The sequence below is a fragment of the Schistocerca piceifrons genome, chromosome 9 (genome assembly GCF_021461385.2).
Source record: "Schistocerca piceifrons isolate TAMUIC-IGC-003096 chromosome 9, iqSchPice1.1, whole genome shotgun sequence".
NCBI lineage: Eukaryota > Metazoa > Arthropoda > Insecta > Orthoptera > Acrididae > Schistocerca > Schistocerca piceifrons.
The window spans coordinates 99,207,465-99,226,787 of NC_060146.1; the positions used below are offsets into that span (position 1 = coordinate 99,207,465).

Here is a 19,323-nt window from a genome sequence, read left to right on the forward strand (position 1 = left end):
CGAGTTCGAGTCTCGGCTTGGCACACAGTTTTAATCTGCCAGGAAGTTTCATATCAGCGCACACTCCGCTGCAGAATGAAAATTTCATTCTGGAAACATCCCCTAGGCTGTGGCTAAGCCATGTCTCCGCAATATTCTTTCTTCCAGGAGTGCTAGTTCTGCAATGTATGCAGGAGAGCTTCTGAGATATTTGGAAGGTAGGAGATGAGGTACTGGCGGAATTAAAGCTGTGAGGACGGGTCGTGAGTCGAGGTTGGGTAGCTCAGTTGGTAGAGCACTTGCCCGCAAAAGACAAGGTCCCAAGTTCGAGTCTCGGCCTGGCACACAGTTTTAATGTACCAAGAAGTTTCCTACCAAGGATTTATGGAAAACTTCAAAAATCGCTGTTGTATTCCGTTCTAAAGGCGGACCAAAATGCTAATAATCAGACGATAATAAGATTTTGGCTCATCAGCGTATGCTGCACTATGCCTTCCACGTACCCTGTCTTGGCGAAGCTGGTCCAGAGGCGCGTCAGCTGATCAGTGAGTCTACCATCGAAGGAATCTCTTGGTGGTGGGTCTCCGAACATGGTTCCTTTGCTAATGAACCCAAAGTCCCCACCGTGACCAGCACCTGGAACATGGTAAAGAAATTCCAGTCGGTACTGCAAAGCGCACAGCTCTTTGTACAAGGTTGCAACTGATGGTACAAGGCGTAATCGGGAGGAAGCAATCTGGAGATTCAAATTACCATTGTACAGCAGAATAGTTGTGCACCGTTGGTCTAGGATTAGCATCTTTGATTGGTAATCAAAACGTCTTCATTCCCCAATTCGAAACCTGCCACCGCTTAAATCTTGATTAATAATAACATAATAATAATTAATAAATAACATTCCATCAGAATTTCTAAAATCATTGGGAGAAGTGGCAACAAAACGACTGTTAACGTCGGTGTGTAGACTGTATGAGTCTGGCGACATATCATCTGACTTTCGGAAAAGCATCATCCACACAATTCCGAAGACGGGAAGAGCTGACAAGTGCGAGAATTATGGCACAATCAGATTAACAGTTCATGCATCCAAGTTGCTTACAAGAATAACATACAGAAGAATGGAAAGGAAAGTGACGATGCGGTAGATGACGATCAGTTTGGTTTTAGGAGAGGTAAAGGCACCAGAGGGGCAATCCTGACGTTGCGGTTAATAATGGAAGAAAGACTAAAGAAAAATTATGACACGTTCGTAGGATTTGTCGACCTGGAAAAAGCTCTCGACAGTGTAAAATGGTACAGAATGTTCGAAATTCTGAAAAATTAGGGCTAAGTTATAGGGAGAGACGGGTCATATACAATACGTACAACAGCCAAGAGGGAATAATAAGAGTGGACGACCAAGAAAGAAGTGCTCGTATTAAAAAGGGTGTAAGACAAGAATCTAGCCTTTTGTTCAATTTGTACATCGAGGAAGCAATGATGGAAATAAAAGAAAGGTCAAGAATGGAATTAAAATTCATGGTGAATAGATATCAATAATCTGATTCGCTGATGACAGTGCTATCTTGGGTGAAAGTGAATAAGAATTACATGATCTGCTGAACGGAATGAACAATCTAATGAGTAGAGAGTATGGATTGAGAGTAATTCGAAGAAAGACGAAGATAATAAGAAGTAGTAGAAATGAGAACAGCGAGAAACTTAACATCAGGATTGACGATCACGAAGTAGATGAAGTTAAGGAATTCTGTTATCTAGGCAGTAAAGTAACCAATGACGGACGGATCAAGGAAAACATCAAAAGCAGACTAGCACTGGCGAAAAGGGCATTCCTGGCCAAGAGAAGTCTGCTAATATCCAGTATTGACCTTAATTTGAGGAAGAAATTTCTGAGAATGTACGTCTGGAGTACTTCATTGCGTGGTAGTGAAACATGGACTGTGGAAAAACCGGAACAGAAGAGAATAGAAGAATTTGATATGTGGTGCTACAGACGAATTTGAAAATTAGGTGGACTGATAAGGTATGGAAGGAAGAGGGTGTGTGCAGAATCGGAAAGGAAAGGAATATATGGAAAGCGTTGATTAGGAGGAGGGACAGGATGATAGGACAGCTGTTAAGACGTGAGGGAATGATTTACATGGTACAAGAGGGAGATCTAGAGGGCAAAAAACTATAGAGGAAGACAGAGAAAGGGAATACATCCAGCAGGTAACTGAGGAAGTAGGTTGCAAGTGCTACTCTGAGATGAAGAGGTTGGCACAGGAAAGGAATTCGTGGCAAGCCACATCAAACCACTCAGTTCATGAAATTCATGTAAATACTGAGTGATTCTGGGTTTTCCTGGCGTAGGAAAATCCTGAATACTTGTTTGGTATTCAGAATATAGATGTTAATAGCTCCATATTGAAAATATAAATATTAATAGCTCCTACATAATTTAAAACATACTTGAATTCTGCGTTAACCTTAGCAACAACAATGCATTCTACTCCAGCAATAGGCAGTATAAAAAGCCTTATGACCACCACAAAACAGATAAATAAATAAATTAAAATTTCGTTAATTGTTGTTGACTTTAACTAACAACACAATTTTTGAAGACGTACTGATATGTAAGCTGAGTACGGCAACTTAAAATCTCGAATATAATATTTGTTTTCAAAAGTATCGTCTATTGCCACCTCTGCCAGATTTACATTTTTGGTTAAGTTTAAGTGAATAATTTTAAAAATTATAAAATATGGTGGAAAGACTCATTAAAACGAAGAAACAAATTTCAGATTTTTAAAATATTAAGTACTTGACTATATTACAGTAGTTACACCCCCCCAATTGATATTACTACGGTTAAGGTAATGGGAATGTTCCTGTTGTAGTAAGAGTGTGTCTATAAATTTTGAGTAGCTCTTCGGTTTGTATTTTACTGATGATGATGTCATTGCGGAAGGACTTGGGGATGACATGTACTACATTGTTATAAAGTTGGACAGACAATACCATAAATGGGGTTTAACTATTAATTTAGAAAAAAACGGAATATCTAGTTACTGGAAGAGTGAGCGAAGACCCAACATTATACTTTTTGGTAGTAAGGTTTGAGGACTGCTAAAAACTATTCGAGAAATATTATTGACGAGGATGATTATAGTAAATGCGGAACTCAGAATCGCATTTGCCAACGTAGACAAGCAACGAAGTGATTAAATAGAGTTTTATGAAGCTCATACAACACGTTAAAAACGAAGAGTAGCCTATTTAAAATGTTATAGAAAGTGTAACAACGTATGGAGTAGAGACATGGGAAATAACTCATGGAATTAGCAGGAATTTATTGTCAGTGGAGATGGGATACTTGAGGAGTTGCTTAAGTCCAATGGGATAAAATTAGAAATGGAGACATACTCGTACGTAATGGACTGAACCTGGTCACAAATGCAGGATGTGGTATCTAGGCGTTTCCCATAACGCGAACTACGAAGGAGGCGGGAGGGGAACTTCATGGCCACTCGAAAAAAAAAAAAAACAAAAAAAACGCGAAATTCGTTAATTGTTGTTGTATTAGCAACACACTTCTTAAAGATATACTAATCTGTAAATCTCCAGAACTAAAAATGCCTTTTAGCACGCTCGTGACAATATCAACTCACTTTCAGTAACATGTACTACCGGCTTTGTGTCCAACAAAAAAATTTAAAACACACATTTTGGTCATAGTTGTTGGCTTTTACTCTCAACATTCTTCTTAAAGAGATACTGGTACGCAAGTAAGGCCCTTATCCTGGGAACATCAAATCAAATAGCTCTGAGCACTAAGGGACTTAACTTCTCAGGTCATCAGTCCCCTAGAACTTAGAAGTAAATTAACCCCACCAACCTAAGGACATCACACACATCCATGCCCAAGGCAGGATTCGAACCTGCGACTGTAGCGGTCCCGTGGTTCCAGACTGTAGCGCCTAGAACCACTCGGCCACTCCGGCCGGCTTCGGAACATCGAAGACAACATATATTAAGGAAAGTGACATCTGCTACAGAGATTTAAATTTTTGGGTTAACTGAAAAAATTAGTAGATATATGGCACATGATGGGAGAATTCATTAAAACAATGAATATTTTTTCAATATTTTAAAATTAAAAGTAACTGACTAGATTAGAATATTTTCAACAGTTGGGCACAAAGCCTCTCCCCTACCCCCTCGCACCCTCTTTTGGTGTTACAAGGGTTAAGAAGACGGTGGGGTGGATTACAATGAATAGAAGAAGAAAAGGACACCCGTAAAGAAAACAGGAGGAGGGAGCCAGAAGAGCTGTGTCCGGGAGGGATTACACGCAGACAATTAGAATGATGGGAAACTTTGGAAGCTGGCATGTACAGGGTGATCAACAAGTCAGTATAAATTTGAAAACTTAATGAACCACGGAATAATGTAGATAGAGAGGTAAAATTTGACACACATGCTTGGAATGACATGGGGTTTTATTAGAACAAAAAAAAAAACCAAAAGAAGTTTACAAAACGTCCGACAGATGGCGCTGGACAGCGTAACTGCTACTGTGACGGGTGAGAGCTATGTTGATATGTTACAGAATCGCATCATCCCCGCCTCGCTGATAAACACCTGCTGGAACGTGCGATGTTTATGCAGGATGGCTCTCCACCCCATATTGCTAGATGCGTGAAAGATCTCTTGCGCGTGTCGTTTGGTGATGATCGTTTGCTCAGCCGCCACTTTCGTCATGCTTGGCCTCCCAGGTCCCCAGGCCTCAGTCCGGGCAATTATTGCCTTTGGGGTTACCTGAAGCTGCAAGTGTATCTCTAGAGATGCTGAAAGACAACATCCGACGCCAATGCCTCACCATAACTCCGGACATGCTTTACGGTGCTGTTCACAACATTATTCCTCGACAACTGCTATTTTTGAGGAATGATGCTGGACATATTGAGCATTTCCTGTAAAGAACATCATCTTTGCTTTGTCTCACTGTGTTATGATAATTATTGCTATTCTGACCAGATAAAGCGCCATCTGTTGGACATTTTATGAACTTTTGTATTTTTTTGGTTCTAATAAAAGCCCATGTGATTCCAAGCATGTGTGTCAGTTTGTACCTCTATATCTACATTATTCCGTGATTTATTCAGTTTTCAAATTTATATTGACTTTTTGATCACCAGGTATAAACGAATGTAATGTTGAATTAAACAGCAATAAATGAAATAAAAATATACTTATGAGCTGAGCTGCTCGTATGGTGTAGCGTAATGTACAGAGCGCAAGCTTGTGAGACAAGGAGGTGAGCAACACTCGCATGAAATACAAACAGCAGATTAAAGATGGTTGGTCCGGTACTTCGGTCTGATTGTGCTTGACAGGCGGTTGTTGAAGGAGACACCACCAGAGAGACGAGGAGCTGACTTCCGTTATTGCCTTTGTAAGTAGGCTGTTTAGGTTTTTTTATTGGTAACGCCACCTCTGTATGAAAATCACTGGCTGTGCTGTGTGCAGTCTGTGGCTGCTTTGCATTGTTGTAATACTCGCCATTGTAGTGTTAGGCAGCTGGCTGTGAACAGCGCGTAGTGCTGCGCAGTTGGAGGTGAGCCGCCAGCAGTGGTGGATGTGGGGAGAGAGATGGCGGAGTTTTGTAATTTGGCATGAACTGCTATATATATTATGACTATTAAGGTAAATACATTGTTTGTTCTCTATTAATATCTTTCATTTGCTAACTATCCCTATCACTAGTTAGTGCCTTCCGTAGTTTGAATCTTTTATTGAGCTGGCAGTAGTGGCGCTCGCTGTATTGCAGTAGTTCGAGTAATGAAGATTTTTGTGAGGTAAGTGATTTCTGAAAGGTATAGTTTAATGTTACTCAGGGCCATTCTTTTGCAGGGATTTTTGAAAGTCAGATTGCGTTGCGCTAAAAATATTGTATGTCAGTTTAAGCACAGTCTTGTATAATTCTTCAAAGGGGACGTTTCATATGTCGACCCTTAGCCGAGGATACCTCACTGGAATCTTCTGATTTTTTCTTGTAGTTTGTGTAATTAGTGTAGCTTTTGTTTATTGCTAGCGCGTAATTGTAGAGAGGATCTCCTTTGTAGCTGCAGTCTTTCATTGTTGTTGTGGCATGCATGTTAATGTGCATCAAGTATTTCGCTGCTGCGCTTGCAATTAACGAGATATTATTTTCAGTGCTATGTTAATGTGTTCTCTTATTGTTGCTCTTCAAATTGTGTTTTTCTGTGTTATCGTATGAAATATTGTGACAATAATGGCGTGTGAAAAACGTAATACTAGGCTCCAAAGTAAACTGAGAAATGACAGTGAAGACGAAAGCAGTGTGTTAGCGCCACCGAGTAATGAATTAACTAATGTTCAAAGTAGTAATTTGGTAACTGTGCATAGGGAAATGGAGCGGGCTGCAAACAATGGCGTAGACAGTGAAACAGGTAGTGAACAGGGAAGCATTATCGATCGATCGGTCGGCAACAGCTCGCCTCAGGAATCCGAAATGACAGGACACAATTTTGCAAATACTGTAGATTCAGGTTTTGCGTCTTCACCGTTTTCTCAAATGAGTCAGGACACATTTTCCGCTTGTCAAAATGTGAATGTTGCCGGTGCAAATTCACTGCCGAAAAGCACTGAGGAACATGTTTCAGACACCAGTGCATTGTTATTACAATTAATGCAACAAATGGGCCAAAAGCTTGAAAAGTTAGACACAATGGAACTACATCAGAGACAAACACAGCAACAGTTAGACACAATGGAACAAAATCAGAGACAAACACAGCAAAAGCTTCAAAAGTTAGACACCACACTTGAACAAACACGTGAAGATTTAACTACTGAGTTACATAAAATCGAATCGAAATGTCAAAAAGTCTGTAATGACGTAAAAACACAAATTTGTGAGCATTTTCAACCTATTTTTTCGCGGCATGAAAATGCATTACAGAATCACGAAGCAGCCATAAAAGAACTGCAAACTATTGTTCATGAAAATCATGAGACCTTGCAAGCTAAATTTGACTCAGTTGCATCTACCGATTCGGTTACACAACTTGCAAAAACTCAGGAAAACTTGAAGGACACAGTAGATTCGATTTCAACACAAATGGACACTCTGAAACTTGGTTCAGAAAAACACACTGAGGAAATGTGTTCACTATCGGAGAAAGCAGCCGAACTTTCGGATCAGGTCACTAACTTATCTACAAAGGTAGATGATGATCTGAATGACACAAGACCTGTAGCCGTCACTGACACAGAAGAGTATGAACAAATTAAGAAATTCAAACAAAATCAGAATCAAATTAATACGCAATACAAAAGAGAAATCCGGGAAGTACAGGATCAGTTGGCACAAGTAATACAAAAATTTCATATTTCAGAGGACATTCGCGCTCCAACACGGGAAGAGGGACATAGAAGTACGGAACAGCCACAAAATAATAACTCAGGGCACTTCGGAAATTATGAAAGAATATGGCAAGGCACACCGAATTTTGAGATGGAACCACCGAAACAACGTAACAATGACCGATATGCGACTCGCTGACACGATGATTTTGACTATAAGCTGTTCATTACTACACGTAAATTCAAAACATTTAAGAATTCTGGCAATGACATTCATCCACAAGCTTGGCTCCACCAATTCTCTCATTGTTTTCCTCCCAACTGGTCGTTAGAGCACAGATTAGAATTTATGTGTGGCTACTTAGAGAATGAACCAGCTGAAAGAATGCGATCGGTCATTCACGATTGTCACAGTGAAGGAGATTTTTATTATGCCTTCCTCTCAGCATATTGGTCTCAAGCTACACAAGACCGAGTGAAACATAGCATCATAATGATGAAACATTTCGAACAATCTGAATTTTCCAGTCTTGTGAAATATTTTGAAGACAAGTTGCACAAGAATCAGTACCTGTCAAACCCATACAGCCCCTCAGAACTCATCCGCATTTTCTTAATCAAACTGCCTGAACATTTGCGACATATTATTTTAGCAGGACGTTGCAAAGACGACATTGAAGCTTTTCAGGGACTGTTACAAGAATTAGAAATTGACACAGACAGTCGCAGGATGCGAAAACAGGAAAACAATCACTACAGGTCACATCCGTCACAATTCCGTGACGACAGAAACAATAACTGGACACGACAAGTCTATTCTTACAACGCAAATCGTGACCAAAACAGACACCACCCGTATGACAACCGTTGGCAGAGTAGTAATAATTACAGGGAAAGATCACCTCTCCGCGGTAATGACTATCACAGAGACAATCAGAGAAACAGGCAATATGGGAACCAAAATAATTATTATCAAGGGAGACAGAATAACTTCAGATGCAACGGTCCAGCGCGCAGTTACGATTCAGGGAGAAATTCTCCACCACGTGACCGACAAGAAAGGAACTATGGAATCTGCCGACATGACGACAGACGATATGATCGTAATGACAGACCTGAATTGCATCAGAACTGGCGGGATTCAAACAGAGCAGAGCCCTCTCGACAAAGTGAATTTGTAGAAGTTAGGTCTCCAAACCCCAATAGCGACGCGCGCCAACAAAGACACAATAGGCAATGACTCATACCGCTGGCAGCCACAAAACGTACTTATGAAACTGACGACGCAGCTGCCGTAGCTAGTAATTACGTAAAAATGGAAGACATTAAGGACATCTTACTCCAGGAACACGACATAAAACAGAACAACATTGCATATCCTGTGATTCACATTACAGTAAATGACGTAAAATTTACGGCAGTACTTGACTCTGGCAGTCCCATTTCAGTAATTAGTGAAACAGCCTTTAGCAAATGCAACAAATCGAACGATTGTCCCACACTTCCGTTACGTAAGATTAAATTACAAGGTGCAATCTTTGGAAAAAGTGTAGATGTACGCCAACAAACCAACTTAGAATTCTTTTGTCAAAGCCACAGCTTCTCTATGAGCTTTCTTATTGTTCCATTATTGTCGACGGAAATTATATTGGGAGTAGACTTTTTGAATGAATACAAAGCAATCTTAAACTTTCACGATGCTGAAATAAGTTTAGAGAAGGAAGGTAAGTCAATAGCTTTGAAATTTGAAGATTGGCTCTCAGACCATGACGAAGAAATTAATCGGCTTTACCTTCTGTTGGACAACAGTTCGGAATTTTCTACGGAACTAGACACTAACAATCACTCTGCAAGTACTGACAGGGATGATATCGACGGCATATTTGAAATTAATGAGTTAATTCAGAATAAAATTCAAACAATTGAGAATTGTAATGACACTGATAGGCAGGACGTTTTTGAGATTTTACAAGCACATTCCACAGTTTTTATTCGTAAAACAGGAACAATCAAGGGATTTCAATACCAATTTCGTGTTCGTGAGCATACTAAATTTTGTGTTAGACCATATGTAATTCCAGCACATTATAGGGACCATGTTAGAACAGAAATACAATTTATGCTTGACGAGGGCATTATTGAGCCTGCAGTAAGCTCATACAACAATCCATTACATGTTGTTGAGAAAAAAAATGGATCTATCAGGCTTGTCTTAGATTCGAGACAAATCAATACTATCATTATTCATGAAACAGACAGGCCGCAAACGTTGGAAGAACTTCTTCAAAATTTTAATGGTGTAAAAGTGTTGTCTTCCATTGATCTCAGATCCAGCTTTTATCAGATCGAACTTCATCCAGAATGTAGAAAATACACAGCTTTCCTTTGTTTCGGCGTATGTTATCAGTTTCGGAAACTTCCTTTTGATTTGAACATTTCTTCAGCAGCATTCATTCGCGGGCTAAATTCCATATTACCTGAGTTCTTAAAACGTCACATCACCTTATATGTGGACGACATTCTAATAGCAGAAGCTTCATGGGAACAACATAATCGCATCCTCAACAGTTTGTTACGTATTTTTGCAGAATCTGGAATTACAGTTAACTTGGAAAAGTCTGAATTCGGTAGGTCAAAGGTGAGGCTTTTGGGACATATTATTTCTTCTGAAGGCATTCAGCCGGATCCTGAAAAGTTAGAAGCAATCAGAGCCATTCCAGTTCCATCCACAAAAAGACAAGTCTGCAGTTTTCTAGGTCTCGTAAATTTTTACCGTCGTTTTCAGAATATGCAAATTCTTGTTACACCAAAACTTTGTTCTCTCACTGGAAAAAATACTATTTGGAACTGGGACGAACAAGCACAGTTGGAATTCAATTCTTTGAAAGAATCGCTACTTAACGCGCCAATACTAGCTCATCCAGATCTGTCACAAGATTTCTGCCTTAGCACGGATTCTTCTAAAGTCGGTCTTGGTGCCCATTTATTTCAAGAAGCCACAGAAAATGACACTACTGTTCAGAAAATCATTGCTTTTGCTAGCCGAGTGCTAAAAAAATCTGAAAAAAATTATTCCGTTACTGAATTAGAAGCTTTAGCTATCGTTTGGACATTTAACAAATTCCGTTTCTTTCTTTCTGGTAAGCACGTAAAAGTATACAGTGATCATCGTGCATTACAATTTCTTATGTCTTCAAAATTAAATCATGACAGATTAAAACGTTGGGCATTGTTTCTGCAAGAATTCCGCTTCACAATAGTCTACATTCCCGGCAAGGAGAACATTGTTGCAGACGCACTGTCACGCGCACCGGCTGGGCTTGAGAAAAGTAACACAGAAGGCAACCTCGAGAAAAATTTCAGTATTCTTTACATTCAGAAAGTCGCCTTTGATAACTTCATCACCACATCTTTAAAGGACATTGCTCATGAACAAGATAAAGATCCGATTTGGAAAGACATCAAGAGCAAATTGTATGAAAAGACACACACACAGATTCGGCATTATTACCTGGTTAGAAACAACATACTCTTCAAACGCTGCACTGTTGATGACAAGCTATGGGTACTTTGCATTCCAGACGATTTTGTTAATAAGCTCATTTGGTACATTCATTTCAGCTACGCACATTTTGGTCCACGAAAATGTTATCATATTCTTCGAACGACTTGTTATTTTAACAACATGGAAAAGAGAATTCGAAGAGTCTTGTCTATTTGTAAACTTTGTCAAAAGGCGAAACCATCTACTGTCTCACATCGTGCTCCGTTGTTTCCTATTATTCCTTCTAAATTAAAAGAATTTGCTGCTGTTGATCTCTTGGGACCGCTTGTCAGAACATCTAATGGATTTTCGTACGTTCTAGTCGCTGTTGAACTTACTTCAAAATTTGTTTCTTTCACACCGTTACGTAAAGCCACTGGACGGTCTGTATCCAACGCCTTTGTTAAAAATTTCTTATGTGAAGTTGGACACGTTAGTAAAGTCATTTCAGATAACGGACCGCAATTCAGATCTGCTGTTTGGTCACGCATGCTTCGCAACCATAAAATCAAACCTGTTTTTATTTCATTGTACTCACTGCATTGTAACCCCTCCGAACGGATTATGAAAGAAATCAATAACCTTTGCAGACTTTATTGTCACAGAAAGCATCAGCATTGGGACAGATATTTACACTTATTTCAAAACGTGCTGAATGAAATGCCTCATGATTCCACTGCTTTACCACCTACTCTTGTACTAAAGAATGAAGAACCACCGAACAGAATCAGAGAGCTTGTACCTTTCCCGAATACACGTAAACTTCGACACAAAGACATAATTGATTTGGCTCTTAAAAATATAAAATCTGCAGCAGACAAAAGGAGAAAACTGCACGGTAAAGCAAATGCAAAGAAATTGTATATTGGTCAGAAAGTTCTCATTAAAGCTCATACATTGTCACATAAGAAGAAACACTTGAGTCACAAATTCTTTCTAGTTTACAATGGACCTTACAGAATCCGACGTATACCATATGATAATTGTGTTGAAGTTGAAACTCTGCGTACTAGGAAGAGTAAAGGTTTACACCACATTTCACATGTAAAACCGTTTATTGAAAGATAATCGGCTTTTTAACTTTGTCTTTGTCATATAACATTTCACTTTACATTACTAGTATGCTTTGTCAGACTTAGAATCTGTTAATATGCAACAATGTTTGAAGTTAAATATCCAGTCAAGAACCAAGAGAACTTATTTAAACAGAAATTACGAATGCATTGTTATTGTGAACAGACGACACAGTGTTATTGTGTGTGTACATTCTTGCTTGTTAGTTGCACGTTTACGTAATGACTATAAGGCTCACATACTTAGAACATTTACCAGTACTGCTAATGAGATTTTAATGCAACATTTTCGTTTACTTGAAAATACATTCTGGATTTAAAGTACTTTCTGTGGAATTAATGATGACTTAGCATTTGGTTTCTTTGACAGCTACACGATTATATCACGACGCTACTAATGAGTGACAATTTGCAATGTTGTTTTTGCGGTGTATCTGTTTTATATCCGCACAGTTTTTCTGAATTCTTCTGGAAAGCAAAACATGTTTTAGTAGTAAGCTACAATGTAAGAGCCTTTTTCGTAGCACAACAATACTTTACAGTATAGTACTTTCTTGATCACAGTAATGTACGTAATAACTACGATATCTATACACAAAGCATTTCACTTTCGTTTATGATGGGGTAAGTACATTGACTTCTGCAGAACTTAGCTTTCGGAGGACGATAATTACGACACTTCCACAGAATTATCTTACAACAAGACGCAAATTTAGCGCTACAGGACACGCATTTGAGTGATTAATTTTGTACTTAAAACATTTATTTTTAAAGATATTTTAAGTACAATGATACGAAGATTTTCTGTGATACATTTCATTCCTTTGCTGTAATCTGTAGCACCTGAGGGTATAATTACATTGATCCTCAGGTGGGTACACGCCTACTTTGTGTACCATGTGTTTGGCAAGCACAAGCAGCCCTAGCTAATATGTTATTTGCTTATACAACTTTACACATCGGTACCATATTTCTCTAACACACAAATTACACAGCTATCTGATCATTTAACTGAGAGAGACAAACATTTATTTTACTATATCAGTGACAGATGTTTACGCAATTACAGAGTTGGATTACTTCACACTTACGAAATTGTATTTTTGTCTGTACTTCGTGAATTGTTCATATTTTTTGCGGAACCATTGTGGTACTATAAGAGCTTTGAATGATGTATTTGGTAAGGGAGCATGATTTTAAAGTACGTTTGAGGCAGATGACACTTTTGACATGAGCAGAGAATTTTTTTTAATTATTGGAGGAAGCTACGACGATTTTGAGAATTGACTGAGGTGTTATGATGTTAGTATTACGATGACTATGTGTATTATGCTGTTGCGGTATGTTTATGATCAATAAGCTGATGCTATATGAGTTCTTTGATTATACTACGTATCTTTTATGATGAAATATTGTAGAAGTGTCGACGAGTAAGGTAAGGAATAATGAGTAGTGGTTAGGGACTCTGATTTGTGGAAAAGGATGATGGAAACCATGAATCGTACTTTAAGAGTTATGAAATGTGTGTAAATGCGTGAATGTATCACAATGCTGGCGAAAATTTTTTGGACACTGTTATATTCATAAGATTTTGTATCTACACATTTGCAACGCAAATTCTCGACCTCTGAAATTTTTTATATGAGACTGCCACTGTAGGGGAAACTGCTGTCGTAAATATTTCTGTAAGAAAATTAAGTGACCACCTGCACGTAATACGTCGTGGGCACCCAGCTGTGTCAGACGCCTGGAGAAAAAGCCATTAGCGCGTGCCTTTTCAGAGCACAGGAAGAAAAAAAAAGGGGGGGGGCCATTATCCTCGATATCGACATTCCTTTGTAGAAAGCACCGCAAATACGACACGCTTGGAAAGATACTTACATCTGCACACCTGATTATGACAAGCGTTTTTCTCGAGAATTGAGAGAATTTTTACTGCCTTAGGAAATGCCATATGGTTAATGAATGATGTTTCATGCCGTCCTTTGTACATATTTGCTCATTTTTATATGTACTAATATACGAGGACAGTTCAATAAGTAATGCAACACATTTTTTTTTCTGAAACAGGGGTTGTTTTATTCAGCATTGAAATACACCAGGTTATTCCCCAATCTTTTAGCTACACAACACTATTTTTCAACGTAATCTCCATTCAATGCTACGGCCTTACGCCACCTTGAAATGAGGGCCTGTATGCCTGCACGGTACCATTCCACTGGTCGATGTCGGAGCCAACGTCGTACTGCATCAATAACTTCTTCATCATCCGCGTAGTGCCTCCCACGGATTGCGCCCTTCATTGGGCCAAACATATGGAAATCCGATGGTGCGAGATCGGGGCTGTAGGGTGCATGAGGAAGAACAGTCCACTGAAGTTTTGTGAGCTCCTCTCGGGTGCGAAGACTTGTGTGAGGTCTTGCGTTGTCATGAAGAAGGAGAAGTTCGTTCAGATTTTTGCGCCTACGAACACGCTGAAGTCGTTTCTTCAATTTCTGAAGAGTAGCACAATACACTTTAGAGTTGATCGTTTGACCATGGGGAAGGACATCGAACAGAATAACCCCTTCAGCGTCCCAGAAGACTGTAACCATGACTTTACCGGCTGAGGGTATGGCTTTAAACTTTTACTCGGTAGGGGAGTGGGTGTGGCGCCACTCCATTGATTGCCGTTTTGTTTCAGGTTCGAAGTGATGAACCCATGTTTCATCGCCTGTAACAATCTTTGACAAGAAATTGTCACCCTCAGCCACATGACGAGCAAGCAATTCCGCACAGATGGTTCTCCTTTGCTCTGTATGGTGTTCGGTTAGACAACGAGGGACCCAGTGGGAACAAACCTTTGAATATCCCAACTGGTGAACAATTGTGACAGCACTACCAACAGAGATGTCAAGTTGAGCACTGAGTTGTTTGATGGTGATCCGTCGATCATCTCGAACGAGTGTGTTCGCACGCTCCGCCATTGCAGGAGTCACAGCTGTGCACGGTCGGCCCGCACGCGGGAGATCAGACAGTCTTGCTTGACCTCGCGGCGATGATGACACACGCTTTGCCCAACGACTCACCGTGCTTTTGTCCACTGCCAGATCACCGTAGACATTCTGCAAGCGCTTATGAATATCTGAGATGCCCTGGTTTTCCGCCAAAAGAAACTCGATCACTGCCCGTTGTTTGCAACGCACATCCGTTACAGACGCCATTTTAACAGCTCCGTACAGCGCTGCCACCTGTCGGAAGTCAATGAAACTATACGAGACGAAGCGGGAATGTTTGAAAATATTCCACAAGAAATTTCCGGTTTTTTCAAACAAAATTGGCCGAGAAAAAAAATGTGTTGCATTACTTATTGAACTGCCCTCGTAGTTATTTTATGCCTACAGATCCAGTCAATAAGAAATTTATGATCTACTTCCAAGAAAACGAGGGCACATAAATAGACATTTCCCTTCACAGGAATTGCATAAATAATTTCTTTACGATTTGGTAACTTATCTGCTAGTGTAAGTTCTCGTGATGCATCACTCTAGTATTAAGATGTGACATAGGTATTAGACATGGCCATTTTTAATGTACTATTTTTTCTGCTTGAGCTTTGTCATGTTTAGGTATAAGTTATTTCATTTTCTGTTGTTGGTTGCCAGGCATAGTGCTACTGAATTTCAATTTGTATTATTCTGTTAAGCCAGTTTTACTAATGATTTATTTTTATTGTTTGCTGCACATTGCCTTATATTAGTTGTAATATTGCTGCTTGCTTTGACAATTTCCATTTTTTTCATTGCTATTTGTATTAAGTGTTTTGTGCTGCTGCATTCCCTCGTCCCTTAGTTTAGCATCTGAGCTCAGTAGATTTAAGTTAGCTTAAGAGGGGTAGACTATATAAGAAACTGACTATGGAGAATAGGTAAAGAATGCGTTGCGAAGTTATATGAAAAAGATTTGGCCAAAATGAGTATTGTACACTGAGAAATAATTATATTGAAAGAAATATGAATAGAATACAGAAAGCAAGTATAGATAGGACTTTTTGGGAATAATGATGAATGAAGGGAGATCTCCAAGAAGTAAAGAAAGTTTTGTTTGCAAAATACTGCAGTACAACAAACCCTGTCCTTTCCTTTTGTATTATTCCGCTATATGTTTGTGTACCCTTGTGTATTTGTGTTCATCCTGTCTTTATGTGTTTATCTGATACGATTTAGGTTGCAGAATTTTTCTAATACTCAGCTACATTCACTATGATGAGGAATACTGTTATCCTCAAATACAATTTGCATTAATAATATGTTATTTACTTTGTAAAGATGTTTAGACATTATTTATTCTGTTTTGTTTTAATGCTCATGTGTGAAGTTGATGTTTCAATAATTATTCTGATCTTTTATGTATGTACTCATGTCATAATTCCTGTAACACTGATGTATATGTTATTTCGATTCTTTTGTAAAGCCCATATTACTACAAATGTTATCTGTACTATTATGTTCTTTAACGATGTATTTTTTACCTTTGTAATTGTATTTTCATGTTGTAAATTTATAATTGTATAGACACCAGTTCTTCAAATTAAGTTACATTTCACTGCACACGTTTCTGTTGGTCATAGTATATGGACAATATGTGAGAAGTAGGGACTGATAGTGTTTGCACGTGTGTTAATAATTCAGCAAGGGACTGGATAACAGCATTGCTGGTTCTAAGGACAATTCCAAAAACTTTGTGAGTGAACAAGTGGTGGTTTATGGACTTGCTATATTATCCGCAAGACTCTTCAGTGGTGATTGTGCACCCTCACAGTCACAACAGATGGCTGCTGGCCATCTCTTCAAGGACTACAGTGGGTCTACATCTTTGATGATCCATCAATACTATTATTTCTACAAGGACTGCCGTGGGTCTGCACCTTTGATGACCCACCAATACCGTAATCTCTACCAGGATTACAGTGGGTATGCTCTGTGATGATCTACCCACCAATATTCTTCAAAACTTCGACTGACTCTGCTGTGGGTTTGCTCTGTTGTGGCACATTACCTGTCTGCATGTTGAGAGGCAGCACTGTCTTTCCGTTGGAAGGACAACACTACTTCTTCAAGACTGCTTGGAAATCCACTACTTCTGTGTGCATTTTCTTTTACTGCTCAGACTTTGAGAAAAACACTGCAATTTTACTGTGACGAATGATGAGGACTGTCTTTATGGACTGTGAGAAAATTTTAGCTTTTGACCAACATTGTAAGTTGTCGTGTGTGCATTTGATTTCTTTGTTATTGTAATTATGACATTTTTTTTTCAAATCTGTATTGGCCACTGCCCAAACCAATTTGTAAAATTTTTTGTGGGGAGCATGGGGGCTATGTAAGTAGGCTGTTTAGGTTTTTTTTATTGGTAACGCCACCTCTGTATGAAAATCACTGGCTGTGCTGTGTGCAGTCTGTGGCTGCTTTGCATTGTTGTAATACTCGCCATTGTAGTGTTAGGCAGCTGGCTGTGAACAGCGCGTAGTGCTGCGCAGTTGGAGGTGAGCCGCCAGCAGTGGTGGATGTGGGGAGAGAGATGGCGGAGTTTTGTAATTTGTCATGAACTGCTATATATATTATGACTACTAAGGTAAATACATTGTTTGTTCTCTATTAATATCTTTCATTTGCTAACTATCCCTATCAGTAGTTAGTGCCTTCCGTAGTTTGAATCTTTTATTTAGCTGGCAGTAGTGGCGCTCGCTGTATTGCAGTAGTTCGAGTAATGAAGATTTTTGTGAGGTAAGTGATTTCTGAAAGGTATAGTTTAATGTTACTCAGGGCCATTCTTTTGCAGGGATTTTTGAAAGTCAGATTGCGTTGCGCTAAAAATATTGTATGTCAGTTTAAGCACAGTCTTGTATAATTCTTCAAAGGGGACGTTTCACCTTCTTAGACGTATGCTGCTTGATTAATATTATCCGCACACACCTCTCTGATAAGAAACTGGGGCTACGCGTTACGAGGGCAGACCTGCCACTGTAAGAACAAAGCGGTGAGTATTTTATTGCAACAGCGGAATGGACCGGTCAGGAGATGCCATCGACTTCGAACCGTGGACCAGTCATTGGATACCTTAGTACCAAAACCGTCAGGCACATTTCAACATTTCTAAAGCAGTCCAAGACGACTGCTGGTGGAGCAACAATGCAGAGGCACAACCACAGTGAAACGAAGACCAAAAAAATGGCTCTGAGCACTAGGGGAATTAACTTCTTAGGCCATCGGTCCCCTAGAACTTAGAACTACTTAAACCTAACTAACCTACAGACCGTAGCGGTCGCGCGGTTCCAGACAGTAGCGCCTAGAACCGCTCGGCCAATCAGGCCGGCAAACGAGGATTAGGCAGACCTCATATACTGACAGAAAGGGACAGTTGAACTATGCGGATGGTGGTTGTAACGAACTGCGTGGAATCAGCGGGAAGACTCACTCGTAAGGTCACAAACAACTAGCCGCAGCCCAGCTCGTACAATGACTGTGCGTAGGGCGTTAAAAGGAATGGGAATCAGTGCCGAGCGGCTCATCATAACCTATGTGGTATAGTCAATGCCCACACCGTGGTGCCTGCATCAGCGGTGGCCGCGATCTTTACGTCATACAGCCAACAGCCGGCGCGCCCCGCTTATGCGCAGCTCTGTACAGCGCAGGCGCGGGCCTCACACACTGAGTGCCTCCGCACTGTCATGGCAACCTCGGCCGGCGTCCCCCCGAGAGATAGTCACGTGCGGCCGCGCCGCCAATCGTAACAGGACACGACAAGCGGACTCGGTTATGGCGGGCATAATCCTCCGCCACTCCCCTATATAGCCGCATACGCCGCCACGCCTGGCAGTCTCGTGTCGGGCTACCTACTTGCTACGTCGACGTCGTACCCAGGAACGACGCTACACTGTGCTACGACAGTTTACTATACCGGACTTGGGCTCTGCAGCCCTGTTCGTATTGTGGAACTGTTGGCAATACACAGAATTTGGAACTCACGCCAATCGTTATTTGTTGTTTCTCCAATTACGGATACAACAAACTACACTTTTTATACTCGTCTGTAAGCGACGCTTTAAATGGTGTAAAGATCAATGCCGCTGGGCAGTGGTTCAAAATGGCTCTGAGCACTACGGGACTTAACATCTGAGGTCATCAGTCCCCTAGACTTAGAACTAGCCGGCCGCGGTGGCCGAGCGGTTCTAGGTGCTTCAGTCCAGAACCGCGTGACTGCTACGGTCGCAGGTTCGAATCCTGCCTCAGGCACGGAGTTGTGTGTTCTCCTCAGGTTAGTTAGGTTTAAGTAGTTCTAAGTTCTGGGGGACTGATTGAATGAATGTCGTGTGAC

General features: G+C 40.2%; 1 protein-coding gene across 1 annotated transcript in view; it reads right to left on the minus strand.

The window, feature by feature from the left end:
* LOC124717250 (esterase FE4-like) overlaps positions 1-19,323 on the minus strand; it is a 207,730-nt gene that overhangs the window by 23,591 nt on the left and 164,816 nt on the right. The window contains exon 9 of the mRNA XM_047244051.1: positions 483-615. Coding sequence (XP_047100007.1) covers positions 483-615 — 133 coding nt within the window. The remainder of the gene's footprint in view (positions 1-482; positions 616-19,323) is intronic.